The following is an 18,625-nucleotide window of genomic DNA, read 5'->3' on the forward strand; positions in this document are numbered from 1 at the left end:
TTAAAGGTATTCTTTTTTTATTTTCAGTGATAGTGTATGCTTGTCCAACGAAAAATGTATACGAGGCATTTGTAGAGTTGTATGTAACAGTGATGATGCTTGTAGTGACGGGCATATATGTGAGAACAGAATTTGTAAACAAGGTTGCAGAGATGATAATGCTTGTGACGTTAATCAAGCATGTATTAGTGGTCAATGCAGAGGTAAATATTATTGTAAATTAATTTATCTGACATTATACGATTATACGAGTAGTAAAATCTATAGTAAGTTTGGTTTATGTTGCAGATCCTTGTAAGGAGGGTGGAACATGTGGAATCTGTTCAGATTGCAAAGTGCTTAACCATAGAGCACAATGCAGTTGTTCTAGTAATTTCACAGGAAATCCGCTTGTGGAATGTAAAAAGAAAAAGCTTGCATGTGATGGTTACTGCCCTTGTGACGAAAGTGGTTACTGTATTACTCTTTGTGAAGAAAATTCTGATTGTACCTGTGGAGAGAAATGCTTCAACGGAGGATGTAGAGCGCTATGCTCTCCAAGAAATAAGTGTCCCGAGCGACAGCTTTGTGTTAGAGGCGCCTGCTTACCAGGCTGTAATACCGATCGAGATTGCGGAGAAGACATGCTATGTTCATCAAAACTATGCGTACCTGCTTGCAGTGACAGTTCTTGCGGCAAAAATGCAATTTGTTTAGCAACTCGACATCGTGCTGTATGTAGCTGTCCTAGCGGATTTTCAGGAGATCCTATTAAAGAATGCAAATCCTATGAATGCTTACACAATGATGACTGTGGAGTTGATGAAGAATGCGAGTCTGAAGGAAAATGCAAGAATGTATGCACAGGTGCCTGCGGAATTAATGCTATTTGCCGCCCGGTGAACAGATCGCCTCAATGTTCTTGTCCACCAAACTATATAGGAAACCCTAAAATCGAGTGTTCAAAACCTCCAGCTGGAAGTTGTTTACGTAATCCGTGTGGATTAAATGCTCGTTGTCGAGACCTTGATGATGGAAGTTATGAGTGCACATGTCCTCCAAGTTGTGCCGGTAATCCACAAAAACAATGTTACTGTGGGGCAATGGAGCCCTGTGCTTACAAAGCGTGTGGTACCAATGCACAGTGCCGAATTGGTTATAAAGGCGAACCACAATGTTATTGTCCACGACAACATCCTAACGGTGATCCAAATATAGAGTGTAAGTATTTATTTATTTATATTTATTTCAAGTTTTACTCGTGTTTTAAAATTTAATTGATGAAGAGAAATAGAAATAGAGAATCAAAATAAATCGTAACTATGATCTATAAGTATACTAAATCTTAAATATACCTTTCTTAGGTTCTCAAGAACGTAGTGTTGTGGATTGTCGCACAACTGGATGTGGAATTAATGGAGAATGTTTACGAGAAGGCGCAGAGTTTGTTTGTCGATGTATCCCAGGTACAGAAGGCCAAGCCGACGTAGAATGTCATACCAGTGAGTATAAACCCAATATTTCAAATTCAATATCATCTTACACACCATGTAAAAAATGCACCATGGTTAGTTCCAGAATAAATATAATCTATAACCATGAAGTATTATAATCGTAATTGTACATAAAAGTATTTGTTTAGCAAATAATAAATACATATCTCGGTGCAGGTTGTAAAAAAATCAACCAAACTTTTTAAGGCATCAGTTTTTCACCTACCACCTGTAAGAATACAATTTTGGTTTTATTGGATGTGGTTTGATAGAACTTTTTAATCCTGAAAATTAGATAAATTAAATCATTAACTTTTATATTCAGTTTCCGTAACTGAATTCAAAAGTTAAATATCTGTTAGATGTGGTAGTAACATATCATATATACTACCTATGTAATAATGTTATGTTGACATTAGTGGAAGCATTCTCACCGTTCGTGCTTGAATTATCAAACAGTCAGTAACATTATGTTCGGCTTCATGTACATATCGCTTGTATTATATCCAGTTTTATACATTTCCTGGTCATATTCGTAACTATCAGTTTCAAAAAGCATGCACTGTCTCGTGAGAAAGTTTCCTCTTCGCGGCTGAAGGTACCGCTCTTTCGACTCTGCTTTCTTCTTTCACATCTTCCTAGGTATTGAATGTACGAGCGACAAGGACTGCCCAGTAGACAAAGCGTGTTTGAGCTTGCACTGCGTGGATCCGTGCACGGTACGCGGCGTCTGTGGAGAAGATGCACTCTGCGTACCTCTAATGCATCGTGCGCAGTGTGCATGCCCGCAATGCTATGTGGGCAATCCAAGACTGGTTTGTCAGCTAGATCCAACATGTAAATCAACCTCTGATCTCAACGTGACATTTACTTGTTCTGAAACAAAATCATGTCCATCTAAATTAGCCTGTGACTATAACACAAATCAATGCCGCAATCCATGTCTTGGTTTTCAAAGCTGCCGAAGAAACCAAAAATGTGAAGTTCGCAATCATGTACCTGTCTGCGTTTGTCGTAACGGTTTTGCTCTTAACGAAAAAGGCGAATTAACTTGTGCCCCGGAACACGCAGAATGTATAAGGGATGAACAATGCCCATCAAATGCGGTCTGTCGAAATTCCAAGTGCGTAAATCCGTGCTTGGCATCCAGGGAACCTATGTGTCCCAAAGGAAAACAGTGTGAAGTACTGGAACATCGGGTCATGTGTGTGTGCGTTGAAGACTGCCACCCGACTATATCAATATGCTTAACGGATAACGGCTGTCCGCATAACTTAGCATGTAAAGATTACCAATGCAAAGATCCTTGTAAAGACGCTTGTGGTGGTGCCCCATGCTCAGTAGAAGACCACCACCCAGTTTGCAAGTTCTGTCCTAATGGATTCACACACGATGTCAAACATGGCTGTATCAAAGGTAATTTTACGGTGAACAAAATTGTTCAAAGTTTTAGAGTACCACTAGTATATTAGTGTCTTTATGATTCTTAATAATCTTTTTTGTTGTTCTTCATATTACAGGAAATGTTGATAGTATCTACTTTATGACTTCCTGCGGCTCTTTTGCTGTTCTTATCTTCTTAGCATGATCATATTTATCTTTTTCCACAGTTTTTCTTTATCAGGTAGCTCTAAGCATGTTATTACATATATTTGTGTACATACATACAGTTGTGGAGATAACTTCACTTAAACATTTGGTGGTGGTTGCGCTTAATTTACTTTAATGCTTTGAATGCTTTGGCATTAATACGAAATGCAACAAAACTGCCACGAGACAGAGATTGCAATTAGAAAAAATGCCTACTGATATTTATTAGCACTTGTTTACAAAATGTGGTATATAAAATCTAACTAATTTACATATATTTAGTTGTGGTAGTAATAAATGTCAATTTTATCGTCTTTATTAAGTACCTTTTGTATAAAAATTTTAATTGCGATTATAATGATAAATAAACTTATGTTCCATTACAATTAATACAATTACCTATTTAACATAAAGCAATCCATTATTTCTAGTCCCATAAATAAATTATAAAAAAATATTTTTGGAAATATATTTGGAAAGTTATTTTTAATTTTAATAGTTATGAATTTGAATATTAATATATAAAACTAAGAAATAAATAAAATTACACGAAATACTTATAATTGTGATAAATCGACGTATTGTAATTTGGTACTCCACGTGTGCAGCATTGCAATGCGGTGCGCACGAGCATTGCGCGCCGGGGCTGGCGTGTGTGAGCGGACATTGCGCTAACCCCTGCGCAGACGGCGGACCATGCACGCCGGGGCAACATTGCGCCGTTGTCGATCACCAACCTGTTTGTTCCAAAGGTGATATTTATATTAAGTTATCGATGAGAAATTTAAGAGTTGTAATTTATTCTAGCATTCATTTTTAGTTCTTACAATGTAGAAAATAAATATAGCTTTATAAATGGAGGCTTAGAGATGTGCCATGCCCATACATACATTCACTTATTTTTCGCTAATCTTTTTTACTAGCTGTGTGTGTTTATATCTATATATATTTTGTTTTTATCGGCAGTGTGTCAATGTCAGACGTCGTCGGATTGTGCTAGGTATCCTAACACATATTGCGACGGTTGTGCTTGCATACAAGGTACGTTCACGGATATGGCATATATAGGCATAAGGCAGTTATTGCTATGTGAAAATAAATCCTTCATTGTAGCAAATACAAAACAATACAATAATAATAAAATTTTCAAATAAATCTATCAAAGGACCGGACTATATGCCGTGAATCCTAAAAGGAGAAACAGTAATAAATAATACATGGGTTTTCCCTCCCATCATCAAATTTTATTTAATTCTTTTTTAGTGTTTCCTTATAAGTTCTTTGGAAGTCCTAAAAATATTTACTAAATGTCAGCTTTTAACAGCTATTTCGGCCATGAATATGTATGTAACTGTGCGGGAAACAAACATCCGCACATATGTACGTACATCCTCATATACGTATATAATACATTCGCATTTATAATATACAGCTGCGCCACTTCGTTACCTATGCTTTACTCCTATGTAAATGTCGGGATATAAAGTTATTTATATAAACTTCATGCAATTCCATTCAGTAGATTCAACGTGGTTGCGAGTAACAGAAATCCTCACACTCATATCAAAACTTTTCCATTTATAATTGGGTTAGAACTGATTGTTGAGTATTTGTTGGAAAAACACAATGAATAGGGTAGCTGTTTGGGCATAAAATAAATGATATAAATGCATTCACATAATGAATCACGATAATTTAATTAATATTATTCGATATTTAATTGTTACGTATTGTGTATTAATTGATTAATTTTATTTATTACAGAAATTGATTATTTCATAGCGAAATTACATTTTTTTTTCTCAGGGAAACAACCAACTACTAATTGTGGTCACTGCAGACCTGGAGTACCCTGCGATCCATTTTCAGGCGCCTGCATGGAACGTAAGTTTTTATTTTAATTCCGTTTGAATTTGGTTTTAATATATTTAACAATGCTAATGGATTTGTTAATGATCTAAATCAATATAATAAATTATCACTTAATAGAATTTTATCGTACCTATGTACTTACATGCCATTTTCACGTAAATGTTTTATTGTGAACTGCTACTATAAAGCTAGCAAGTTTGCCGCTATTATTTTACTGTGAATAGCAAAACTAACTCCAGATGAACTGGTTATTGCTATAATTACCGTACCATTTGTCCGATACAACGCCACAAAATACTGGCCACATATCTCGGCAGACCCGGCAGGCAATACGATATACATATATATACAACATGTATAATAATACTTCTCAAATACTTTGGGTTAGAATACCTTACACAGGATTTAAACATCTTATATAATGCATTGAGACTTTTATATTTTCTTATATTTACGATTTTAGCCTTAAAGACTACAGAAACATATGCTTGGCTTTTGTGAGAACTTGCAGAAGTTAATTTATGGAAGGTTTTTAAAGCTTAAAATCATTACTACTTCACTCCAATACTATTTTCTTTCATATGGTACGGCTTTGGCTTATTCTTAATATCCCTTTGCATGCTAAACAAAATCACTTCTATAATCACTCATTTATTACTTACATTTTATCTAAAACAAAGTATCATATAATTGTAAATATGCCAAATTAATATTGTGTCAAATACCTATCATTATTAATAATTAAAATTAAGGTGTATTTAATAAACAATTATATTATTCCATTCCCATTAACAGATGATGGATCTAAAAATATCCCACTAACCGAAACATACTCCGAATCTTCTCAGACCACGTTGGAATCAAGCTCTGACTCTTCATTATCAAACGACGACGAAATACACACTACTAATATTAATCCAGACGCTAATAACAATATTGACATTAATATAATGACCACACAGAACATTTTTAATGATTTTGATGAATCAAAAACCACTTCATCTACATTTTCTGATATTACACATTTTACTGACGGTACTTCATATACGGATATTGATAAAAGTACAGAAAAAAACCAAGAAGTGACGTCTCACAGTTCAATCTCTAGTGGTAGCACTGAAACAAATAAAGCATATACAATTCAAAAATCAACTGTCACCAAATATACTGAAACTTCTTCTCCCAGAATATCAACATCAAAAGATAATAATATTCAACCTGTAACAATTTTCAAAGTTGTAGACACGACATCATTTATTACTACGGAAAAAGACATTACTACAGATTCGAAGACAATGCCTACTGAAAATGTATACTCTATAACAGATTCACCGGAGGACAATCAGTTGACATCATTAACTATTGAAAACATAGAAAAGCAAACAAATACACCTACTTCATACACCACAGAAAAGAGAGGTTCATATAATCCTACATCAGACCCTTATGAATCTTGGCGAAGTAATAGTACGAAATATGTTGAAAGTACTATTAAACCTTTCATTACTAGATCACCGACTAGTAATGAATCTTCTACACATTTAAGTGAAAACAAAAACACGAAGACGCCTGAAAATCAAAGACAATTGAATAGTAATTATACAATGCCGCCAATACTTACAACATCGCAGACAAAACACATATCAGATACCACTGAAGTCGTACATAAGGATATACGTACTTTAGTTTCCAGTAGCACAACCATGAAAAATAGACCAGATAAAACAACTGAGTACCCAAACACAGACATTGAAACCTCAGAATCATCAGAACATAATTTTGTAGAAAATGAGGCGCGTTCCACAAACTTTGAAGAAAATACAAATATACCAACGGAATTTTTCTCTAAAGAATTATCAACTGCTCAACTATTTTCAACTACACAGAACTCAGTATCCTCTTATGGTTTAACCGAAAGCTCATCTGGTGTAAATAATAATGGTAACACAGATTATTCAACTTCAGTGTCATTATCAGATGATATAACTGGATATTCAACAACTGTCAAGGAATTAATTGGTGAAGAACAATATAAACATACAGTAGCTTTAACTACAAGCGAGGAAATTAATTTGTCAGAAACCACAATGACGCCGCTTATGGAAACAACAACTCGTTCATCAAAAATACATTCAACAAAATCAATAACCCAATTTTTGACTTCTTTGACTACAGTATCTTTACACGGTGTAGAGGAGTCATCAAATACCTATGATCATGAACTTACATTCTCCGATAATTTAACAGAAAAGTCCACTGAATCTGAAGAAAAGTTAATTCACGTTCACATTGAAGAGCATCATGACAATTCTTCTACAGAATATGACATGTTGCATACGTATGAACCTGTTACAGAATTAAATCCAACAAAAAATCCTAATATTTTAACTTCAGAAACAGAAAATTCATCATTAACTCAGCAAGGAACTTCAACCTCTATACCAGATGGTATGTTGGAAAGTAGTACATTTAGCGAAATAAATTATTCTATTAATGTGATGTCACCTATTACATTATCTGATGGACCTGTTAAGACAACTATTGATTTTCCAAAAACTCGTTCTACAAAAGCAGATTCAGATATTCCTAATGCTTCAACTAAAATAACTACAACTCCAGCCTTAAGGGTAGAAGACAATATTGGATTGATTATCACTGATAGCACAGAGTATAATGATGAAGAGTCACCAAACACCACTCCACAAACGACAATAGTGAATAATAAAATATCGCATAGTAAAAATGTGGCCGCAATTCCCTCCGTCGAATCTGAAATAAATTTAACTACTGCTAATACTAACGATGTAGTTGTAAATAACAATAACATATTTAAAGATATTAGCTATCCTACAACCACAGAAACAGACTTCCATACTAGTAGTAACACAAAAGATTTCGCTTATACATTGATACCAGAACTGTACAATGTAAATACAGAAACTTCTACAGAAATTGAAAATCAGTCGTTTTTTGCAAATACAGAAAATATTGACTCTCAAAGCAAAACTATAATAACAACAATGAATAGAGTGACACAAAATGATATAACTGCAGCTTTAAATAATAAACCAGAAGTGACAGAATATGCAGACGAATATTTATCTTCACAAACTCTAACTACTAACACAGATTATTTTACCGATATTTCAATAACACACAGTCAGAGTACCAAAATTAGAAATGTTAGTTTAGTAAATTCAACTTCTCGACCTACAATTATGATTAAAATTGATTTAAATGATGAAGAAAGTACAACACAAAACATACTAACAAGAACGGGAATGACTGAACACCATACATATTATTCCGATATGACTGAAATACCGATACTTAATATTTACACTGGCAATGATTCTAAAAATAATGAGATTTATACTGGTTTACCAACTGTTACCGAATCTATGAAACCAGAATTTACTTATTCTGAAATAGATGCCAATTCATCCAAATTGAATACAATAACAACTGCAGATATACCTAAATTATCTGTAGAAACTACAATACCTACAATACCACCTGAAAATAAGTTAGGCACAACGAAAGTTGATGACGTATTTGATACTTCTTTAACCACAGAGTCTACTTATTACACAAGTATTTCAACCTTTTTGTACGACAAAGAAACTGAAACCAGTAAAAACAAAGAGCTTCAGAATACTACAGATAGTAATGTTTTATTACAAAAGAAAAATAACATTCACAATGAAGATAAAACATCAAGTGATACAAAAGATAACGTATATACAACGCCAACCTATGATTATCGAGATGAGACAACAGAAATAACTTACTTCATACAAACAAATTCAAAATCAGACACCACTACCTTAAGTTTTGATAATAAGAAGACAACCAATAATGATTGGACAACGAGATTGACTTTGGTTAGCTCTAATAATCATCCAATTACATCAAATACAGATTTTATGTCTACAAGTAACGAATACCTTGATAAAGAAACTGTCCACATGTATGAAAGTGATATAACGACTGAAAGTCCTAAATTAATTTCACGTTTTACAGAAATTACAGATACACCTTTTTTAACAACGACTAACTCGGATAATATCTATGTAAATAAAAACATAGCTAATTCAAATGATCGCACTATAGATTACAATTCAGATCAAACTACGAAAAACGATACTCATACAACACCTTTGACACCGGATAAATTTCAAAATAAGACATCAACAAGTTTTGGTCAGGAAAATACAACAAAGACTACTTACTTCATAGCAAAACAAACTGTATTAGATACTACAACCTTAAATTATAATAATATTGAGATAACATTGGACAATAACCAAGTTATTTCAAGAACAACTCCACTAATAAATATAAATACGAATTTAAAGTCCATAAGTTCTGAAGAGTTTGATAAAGATAAAACAACTGCCCAACAATACGACGATGATATAACGAAAGTTGAAAGCTCTACTTCACAGTTTTATTATAAAGAAGTCACTGAGAAATCTCAGCAACCTACAAATAGTTACGATGTAATACATCATAAGAACAACCAAAAAGAGGAACAAGATTATGAGTCTGGAACTGGTTCTACATTTTTGACTTTAAATACAGAGTTAAATGACTTGAGCTCCATAACTACGACATCAACTAACGTATTTCAAAGTGAAAAAATGAATCAAGTTACAGATGAGATTAAAACCACACCTACATACTTGACTGATGTACATTTTAATGAAAATAGTACTCCTTTTCAACAAGATGGTATATTACTAACGAAGAAAATCAGTACAGAAGATAGTTCTAAATCAAAATTGGACACAACAACTACTCGTTATTTAGAAACAACATTTTTAGTAAGTACGGATATTGAAGAAAATAATATACAAACAGAGAATTCTACATCTGTACACAAAGAGGAACCTTCTGCAACATCAACCGAATCAAACGAATTTTATGACGTTACAACTAGTGAACCAATTGTTTTTAAAAACATTATTTTAGATAATACTTTTGATGAATACGATAAAACAACGATAAGTACTGCAGATTTAACAACTATGTCCGAGTTTGGTAATAAAGTTGCATCACATATTTTCGTTCAACCTTCTACAGATAGTGTTTTTTCAACCAAATCTGAAGATAATGATTACAATAGTATCAATTTCGAATCCACAATAGATAATATTGTTACTGTTTCCCCAGACTCTACCTTATCTTCAGGAACCAATGAGTATACAACGGGAAATCATATTTTAAATATAAAGTCCACTTATCCTACAACCAATTTACCCAACAATGTTCACAAAGTAACGGAAATTACGGAAAAGTCGTCTGATTTTACACAAAAAAATTTAGCACTGGATACACCAACTTCTTCATCATCACCACCAACAAAATATCTTACGGAAATTAGTTCAGATCATAATACAGCCAGTACACAACATTACACCACACCTACTGATACATTTACATTAGATGGCATGAGTAACTCGTCAACATCTTTACCGAGTATAAGTACGTCTACAGATAACTCTTCTTCCCGTAGTAAAGATGTAGATATATCTGCATGGGACGATTCAACGACTATCACGACAATAACGGAAATGACAACAACGGAAACATATTACAATGACACTAGTACTGACATTCACTTTGTAAACCGATGTAAAACGAATTTGGACTGTCCGACGGACAAAGCTTGCTTAAACGGAGTATGCCAGAATCCATGCGAAGTAGCGCAGAGTCCATGTGCAAAGGATAAGTCCTGTAAAGTAGTCGGCCACGTCGCGGGCTGTGTATGTGATGATGCCGCTGGGAACAACTGTTTGAGAGGTATAACTTTACGGTATTTGTTGATTTAAATTGATTACGCAGTTATTCAAATTTTAGTAATGTAGTTAGACAGTTGTAATATTTATACGTTATATCGGACAAATGTGTACAAAATTAAACAATAAACTTTGTAAATACACAGTGATTAACTTGTTTTATATTGTGTAACACAAACTAATATTATAATTAATAATTAAATTAACATGTAACATATTAGAATCACCTGGGACACCTAAGAAACCGGAACCTTGTCATTCTGATCGTGACTGTATAGAAACCGAAGCTTGTTTCATGGGACTGTGTCATAACCCTTGCGAGTTTGACAATGTTTGTGGTATTGGAGCCAATTGCCAACCAGTAAAACAAAGGCCAATGTGTTCGTGTCCAGCAGAACACGATGGGAACCCTGCTGTTAAATGTTCACCCAAAATATGTAAGCTAACTCATCATACTTAATAATACTTATAAAACATACATAAGTACACAATAATTGTAAATGTAATAAACATATTAATACATTAATATATTATATTATTAAGTAATTAATGGCCATTAAAATTACAAACTGAAACATGTACACGTACAGGTTATGGATTTAATAAATGTACAATATTGAATAAACAATAATAAATAGGTAAAATAAATTGACAACATGCAATTTGTACAGTTACTGCACTCAAAACTGTATTATATAGATAATTTTTACATTTTACTCAGTTGGTTGCACTCGGAACGACGATTGTTCTGTCACTGAGGCTTGTATAAACAATGCATGTCAGCACCCGTGTGCCATACACAATCCGTGCGCACATAATGCCGTCTGTATAAATACAAACCATGGTTCCGACTGTAGCTGCGCTGAAGGATTTCAAGGAAACGGCTATGTTGGATGTGTGGCAGGTAAGCAAAGAATTATTTTCATTTTTTTTTATAATTTACAATTATTTAAAAAATATTTATTCAAATAACTACTCACAATATCGAAGCTAAATCAATCACCAATACATATAATAAAACAAGAGAAAAACAAATCCTGTACATTGAATATATTTACATAACAAAATACCAGTAGTAATACATAGTAACAGAGAAAGAATTTGAAAAAAAAACTCTGTCGGTTTGTCTGTATATCTGTCTGTTTGTTACTACACGCTAATCTTCGCAACTACTGGACGGATTTAAATGAAACTTTTTTTGTTATATAGCTATTAAGCCTGGGCAAAATATAGGGTATAAATGATTTTGAAAACTGGAACACTTGATAGAGAGCAGTGATGGAGTACAACTAAACTATAGGAAATATAGAAATGACGCCTTAACAAAAGCCTCAAAAGTTGTTCAGCCTGATGAGCATTTTCTGTTGAGGTATAATAATTGAAGATTTGAACATCTGATGTAGACCCATGACGGATGAAACTATAGGAAATATAGAAATAACGACTTAACAAAAGTTGTTCAGCCTGATGAGCATTTTCTGTAGAGGTGAAAAAATCGAAGATCTGGAACACCTGATGTAGACCCATGATGGTACAGCTAAACTATAGGAAATATAGAAATACCGACTTAATAAAAGTTGTTCAGCCTGATTAGCTTTTTCTATTGATATAAAAAAATCAAAGACCAGCTAAACTATAGGAAATATATATTTCAGTCGTATGAGCGTATTCTGTATGTATAGGTATCTTTTCGCTTTGTCTGTACAATTAATTTTCTCTATAATATTTCTCTAATTTGGACTGCTTACCAAAAATTTTTCGACCACGTGAACGAAGTCGCGGGCTAGTATATGAATATTTTAATAAAATTAAATTGCTCTTTTAGCTAAACATTGTGCTGAAATTATTGTCTTTTTCAGTTGTTACTTCTGGATCTGTTTGTCAGTATAACGAAGATTGTCCCCCAGAGTTATTATGTGATCGATTGAATAGAGTATGTATTAGCCCATGTGCAGTCAATACATGCGGAGAAAATGCCGAATGTATACCGTCAAATCATGGAATTGAATGTAAATGTTACGCTGGTTATACCGGTAATGCTTACCTAGAATGTTTCCAAGGTAAGAGTGAATGTAAACTTCTTAATCAAATAAATAATTAGTCATTAGTTTGTTCTCTTATACTTAAAAATCATATATTTTTAGTACAAGGGTGTCGATCTGACAATGAATGTCAAAATTCAGAAGCATGCATTAACGGAAAATGTAGTTCTCCATGTCGATGCGGAGTGAATGCCGTATGTGATGTTCTGAATCATCGTGCTTCATGTAAATGCCTACCTGGATACACGGGTAATCCTGCAATAGGTTGCGAGCCTCCTACTAATCCTTGTGTTCCTAACCAATGTGGAACGAATGCATTGTGTGAAAATGATAACGGACGCCCGATCTGCCACTGTCCTAAAGGATTAACTGGAAATCCATTCCAAAGCTGCAGTAAGTAGTGAATGTATTAAATTAAATAAAGAAAATGTAGAATGTAACTATTTGTATATATTTTGATTATTTTTAAATACATGTTAAATGTTTATTTATTTTCAGTACCAGAAGGTAATGAATGCGAGCCCAATCCATGCGGGCCTAATTCCGGATGCAGGCTAATTGATAACAAACCAGCTTGCTTCTGTTTACCAAATTATGAAGGAAATCCCCCAAGGCAGGCCTGTAAAATGCCAAACAATCCATGCAACCCATATCCATGTGGTCCTAATACTCAATGTACAGTATTACCTAACGGTTTTGCAAAATGTACTTGCTTACAAGGTTACGTGGAAAGTCCAAACACAGTTCGAGGTTGTATAGAAGCAAGAAATCCATGTAATCCAAATACGTGTGGAAATGGGGCGCGATGCGATCCAAACAGAATACCGGCTTGCTATTGTCCGGAAAACACAATTGGAAACCCGTACAAATCATGTGTGCATAGACCTTACTTACCTCCAAATGGACTTTGTCAACCCGGCCCTTGTGGAGAAAATGCTGATTGTTATGTAAGCAGTAACACAGAAATGTGTTTCTGCAAAACAGGGTTTATTGGTGATCCTTATACTGGATGCCAACCAAGAAAGAGTCCCTGCATACCTAATCCATGTGGCCCTCAAGCTCTTTGTAATCTTAACTATGAGGGTGACGCAGTATGTACATGTCCCGCAGGAAGTTCTGGCGACCCATATGGTATCAACGGTTGTCATTCGCGCGAATGTGAAGTAGACGATGAATGTCCACACGATAAAGCTTGCATTGGCTATACATGCAGCGATCCTTGTCCAGGTGTATGCGGATTGAATGCTAAGTGTCAAGTAGAATCTCATCGGCCTTTGTGTTCTTGTGAAGATGGACTTATAGGAAATCCATTAATCTGCTGTTTACCTCCAGAAGATCAAAAATCAATAAGACCTTGCAATAAGCAACCATGCGGTGTAAATGCCATATGCCAAGATGTTGGTGACAATGCATTATGTTCTTGCCCGCCTGACTACTTTGGTGATCCAACAGTGGAATGTAAACCAGAATGTGTTATGAATTCAGACTGTCCTTCAAACGAAGCTTGTGTAAATAAGAAATGTACAGATCCATGCGTTTTCGACAACGTTTGTGGTATCAATGCTGTATGTTTATGTTCGGATCACACAGTGTCATGTCTTTGCAAAGATGGATACATCGGTGACCCACTCACGCAATGCATATATCGTCGTAAGTAATACTGATACCGTTTATAGTAGTTTATTGAAATAAGTAAAATAATTAATTAATTCAAGTAAGAATAATTGGTATGTAAGTTTCATGAACCAAATCGGGCTTGATTTCAATAAAACATGTATTTTAAAGAAAATATTTCTTTCTAGCTATTATCATCACACCTGACAATACTACTGCTCAACCATGTTCTCCGAATCCATGTGACCCTAATTCTCCGTGTGATACCTATGGTGATCAATTTGCTATCTGTAATAGTTGTATCGGACCAAATGCTGCCAATAATCCAGCTTGCAGACCGGAATGTGTGTTAAGCTCCGATTGTCCATTTAATAAAGCATGCTTGGGAAATAAATGCATAAATCCATGCCCAGGTTCATGTGGAGCTAATGCTGAATGTACTGTATATCATCATGATCCAATTTGCCGGTGTATTAATAACTTTGAAGGAAACCCATATGAGAATTGCAAACCTCCAATTCATCGTAAGTAAACTGTATTTAGTTAGTATTTTGTAAAACAAGGAATCAATGGAATTAATCCGTTTAAACATATATATTTTATATTTCAGCCGTTCTCGTAGAAAACACCTGTGATAACTTACTATGTGGTCCAAATGCAGTATGTGCTAATTTAAATGGAGCTTTAACTTGTCAGTGTTTACCCGACTTCTACGGAAATCCGTATATAGCATGTCGACCAGAATGCGTTGTTAATAGTGATTGTTCACCAGATTTAGCATGTCTTAATAATCGATGTGAAAATCCTTGTACTGGTGTTTGCGGAATTGGAGCACTATGTAAAACAGTAAATCATCATGCCGTTTGCTACTGTGAACAAAGTTATACAGGAGACCCTTATGTAAGATGCCAGCCAACACCTAATCTACCACCTACAGTGACAACATGTGACCCATCTCCCTGTGGCCCATATAGCAGATGTATTTTATCACCAAGTGGTTTCGCAGTATGTTCTTGTCTACCTGGACATAAAGGTGTAGCTCCTATGTGCCAACCAGAATGTGTTAGCAATTCAGATTGTCAGCAAACTGAGACATGCGTTAACCAGAGATGCGTAAATCCTTGTCAAGGCAGCTGTGCCCTCAATGCAGTATGTATCATGGTAAACCATAATCCGATATGTAGCTGCGGCCCTGGAAAAACTGGAGACCCATTCGTTGCATGTTATGACAATCTTGAGACTCCTGATGTTCAAAATCCATGTGTGCCATCACCGTGTGGTCCTAATTCCGTATGTGAAATCAAGTCTAATCATCCAGTGTGCTCTTGTAGACCCAGTTATTCAGGCACACCTCCTTATTGCAGACCAGAATGTGTTATTAGCCAAGAATGTCCATCGAACAAAGCTTGTATAAACGAAAAATGCGTGGATCCATGCTTGGGGGCATGCGGAAATAATGCTCAATGCAATATTGTGAATCATACCCCGTTATGTAGTTGTTTAGAGGGATACAGAGGAGACGCATTCATTGGATGTGTGGTCAAATCAAGGAATGAAACAAAAACGCCATGTAATCCTTCGCCTTGTGGTGAAAACACAATTTGTACTGTGGTTAACGATGCAGCCCGATGTTCATGTATACCTCCTAATATCGGCAACCCGTACGCTGGCGGATGTCGGCCAGAGTGCACAATAAATTCAGATTGCCCCAACCACTTAGCATGTTTATCCAACTACTGTCGCGATCCATGTAAAGATCTTTGTGGAATTAATGCAGAATGTAGTGTGACAAATCATGTTCCACTATGTTCTTGCTTCAGAAACTACGAAGGTGATGCATATTCCTCATGTCGCCCAACGCAACAGACACGTAAGTGCAATTAATATCTGTATACGTATTTTTAATTTAATTTTGAAACTGATGTATATAAACCTTTGTCGTTAGCAAAATGAATGTTAAATAAAAATAATCATATAAGTACGACAAAATAACACAATTTATTCGGAAACAGTCACTAAACCGCGTTTGTCTGAATGCGATAAACTCAATATTATTAGTAATGTGAAATAGTATTCAAAATTCGTTGCGTAGTTCCAAAATTCCTGAATTTTGGAACTACGCAACACAGCAAGAAGCGACTTTGTTTCTTTGTTATCTCACATCGTATATCGTAAAATAATAATAAATTCTTTTTTGCAGCTGTGTATCAAAATCCTTGCGAGCCCTCCCCCTGTGGACCTTACAGTGAATGCCACGTGGTGAGCGATAGGGCTGCCTGTTCGTGTCGCAGCGGATACCTTGGAGCGCCGCCTGCGTGTCGGCCCGAATGTGCTGTCAACTCAGATTGCCCAGCAAACAGAGCATGCATAAATTTAAAATGTAAAGATCCGTGCATTCACAGTTGTGGATTGGATGCCCGTTGCCACGTTGTAGGACATAATCCAATCTGTACATGCCCTGAAAATATGCCAGAGGGAGATCCATTTATCAGGTGCTACAGAAAATGTAAGTAAGACATCGCTACTATAAAATTATCACTTTTAACAAGTTTTTATTTTACTTGTAATATATAATTATGTATGAAAACTAATTATGTTCGGGTGGAATCTTGCAACTCAATTTTGAATCAGATATTAAGCCGAATTACGCATCCACGTTTATTTTTATAGCGACACCTAACTCGCCACGTGCTAACTAAATGCAACGACTATATAAGCTTTTGCCCGCGGCTTCGCCCGCGTGTATTTCATAGTAAAAAATCTCGTCATTCTTTTGTCGCGTATTCTTTAAGACTGGTAAACATATATCATTGAAATTCGTTTTTTTTTCTCATCTTTAGTTCAATTCCCTGTTTCCCGCTACGTGTCTCGTCCCGTAACTTGTCTAATTTTCCACTACGTGTCTCCGTCCCATTTCCCGCTACATCTCCCACTCCCGCTTTCTGCAAAGCGTGCCGTCCTATTTTCCACGACGTACTACGTCCTGTGTTTTTATTCACCACAAACGTAAATCGAACATTTTACGGGTCTCTCTTCAATACATACATTTTCATACCTACATAATTCCCCTAAAGGTACAATTTTCAAAAAATAGGTAATGCATTATTATATTTTTTTCTTCTACCTCTTGCCTAACATTTCAAGTTATTTTTACTTCAAAAATGATGAAGAGTATATACTTATACCTTATATATAATTGTATTAAGTGCTATACAAATTTTCATCTCCCTTTTGAAGGGGTTGAGGGTTAATTTTCAGAAAAATCTGAAACACGTATTCATTAATTTGTTGTAAACAACTAAAATGCAAATTCTCAAGCCACTAACTTCAATGGTGTAGAGCTTTCATATAAAAGATTTTCACCCCCTTCGGGGTAGAATTTCCGAAAATTGTCTTTTAGTGCTCACCTACACTACACTCCCCAGGGAATCTTCATGCCAAATTTCAGCTTCCTACGCCGAGTTTCGGCTGTTTATATGGAATGTTCACTAAATCCCAAGTATCATTTCATAGAATTACAAGAAGTGGGCTCTCAGACCACACGCCCATTATAAGTTGGTATCTAAGTATTATTTTAACAATTTAATTTAAAAAGATCATCTCTTAAAAGAGTTCTTGGAATGTTCGCTCATTATAGTAAATGGATACCAAATTTCTCATCAAAAATACAAATGCTGATTAACGCTAAATTACCGCTCGACAAAGAAGTTGTCGCTGGTTTCAACGATTTAAAAACAGAGATAGCAAACTTCTCCTTATCCGCTATCAACGATACTGAAATGCTTATTGTAGAAACGGATGCATCAGATAATGCTATTGCAGGGACGCTTTCACATAATAGTATAGACCCATAGCATTTATTTCACGGTCTTTGAATACTTCAGAAAAGAAACATTCGTCTATAGAAAAAGAAGCATCCGCAATCGTGGAATGTTAAACATTTTTTTGGGCCGACATTTTCTATTAATCAAAAGTCTGTGATTTTCATGTTTTCACACAGCCAGGTAAGATAAAAAATGAGAAAATTGAACGCTGGCGATTCGAACTATCTTGCTTCAAGTATAATATTATCATTAGGCCGGGCAAGGAAAATGCTGCTGCAGATGCACTTTCCAGAATTACAGCCTTTTTTAGCTCCTAATAAGTTACGCGAATTACACAATCTTCTATGTCACCTAAGAATTGTTAGAATGTTTCACTGGATACGATCTAAAAATGTACCTTATACGTTAGA

At 35.1% G+C, this 18,625-nt stretch overlaps 1 protein-coding gene across 10 annotated transcripts in view; it reads left to right on the forward strand.

Annotated features, from left to right (window-relative positions):
- Window positions 1-18,625, forward strand: part of dpy (dumpy) — a 108,191-nt gene that overhangs the window by 29,345 nt on the left and 60,221 nt on the right. For 4 of the 10 annotated variants that reach the window (XM_053767126.1, XM_053767135.1, XM_053767142.1 and 1 more), the window contains exons 21-36: window positions 28-203; window positions 289-1,200; window positions 1,344-1,481; window positions 2,115-2,888; window positions 3,671-3,814; window positions 4,029-4,103; window positions 4,869-4,946; window positions 5,730-10,739; window positions 10,957-11,172; window positions 11,457-11,639; window positions 12,595-12,795; window positions 12,880-13,170; window positions 13,276-14,427; window positions 14,580-14,915; window positions 15,002-16,261; window positions 16,592-16,897. In XM_053767126.1, the coding sequence (XP_053623101.1) occupies window positions 28-203; window positions 289-1,200; window positions 1,344-1,481; window positions 2,115-2,888; window positions 3,671-3,814; window positions 4,029-4,103; window positions 4,869-4,946; window positions 5,730-10,739; window positions 10,957-11,172; window positions 11,457-11,639; window positions 12,595-12,795; window positions 12,880-13,170; window positions 13,276-14,427; window positions 14,580-14,915; window positions 15,002-16,261; window positions 16,592-16,897 (11,252 nt within the window). The remainder of the gene's footprint in view (window positions 1-27; window positions 204-288; window positions 1,201-1,343; window positions 1,482-2,114; window positions 2,889-3,670; window positions 3,815-4,028; window positions 4,104-4,868; window positions 4,947-5,729; window positions 10,740-10,956; window positions 11,173-11,456; window positions 11,640-12,594; window positions 12,796-12,879; window positions 13,171-13,275; window positions 14,428-14,579; window positions 14,916-15,001; window positions 16,262-16,591; window positions 16,898-18,625) is intronic. The other 6 variants (XM_053767166.1, XM_053767201.1, XM_053767151.1 and 3 more) reach the window with 5 other exon arrangements.

The sequence above is a fragment of the Plodia interpunctella genome, chromosome 3, assembly GCF_027563975.2.
Source record: "Plodia interpunctella isolate USDA-ARS_2022_Savannah chromosome 3, ilPloInte3.2, whole genome shotgun sequence".
NCBI classification, from domain to species: Eukaryota; Metazoa; Arthropoda; class Insecta; order Lepidoptera; family Pyralidae; genus Plodia; species Plodia interpunctella.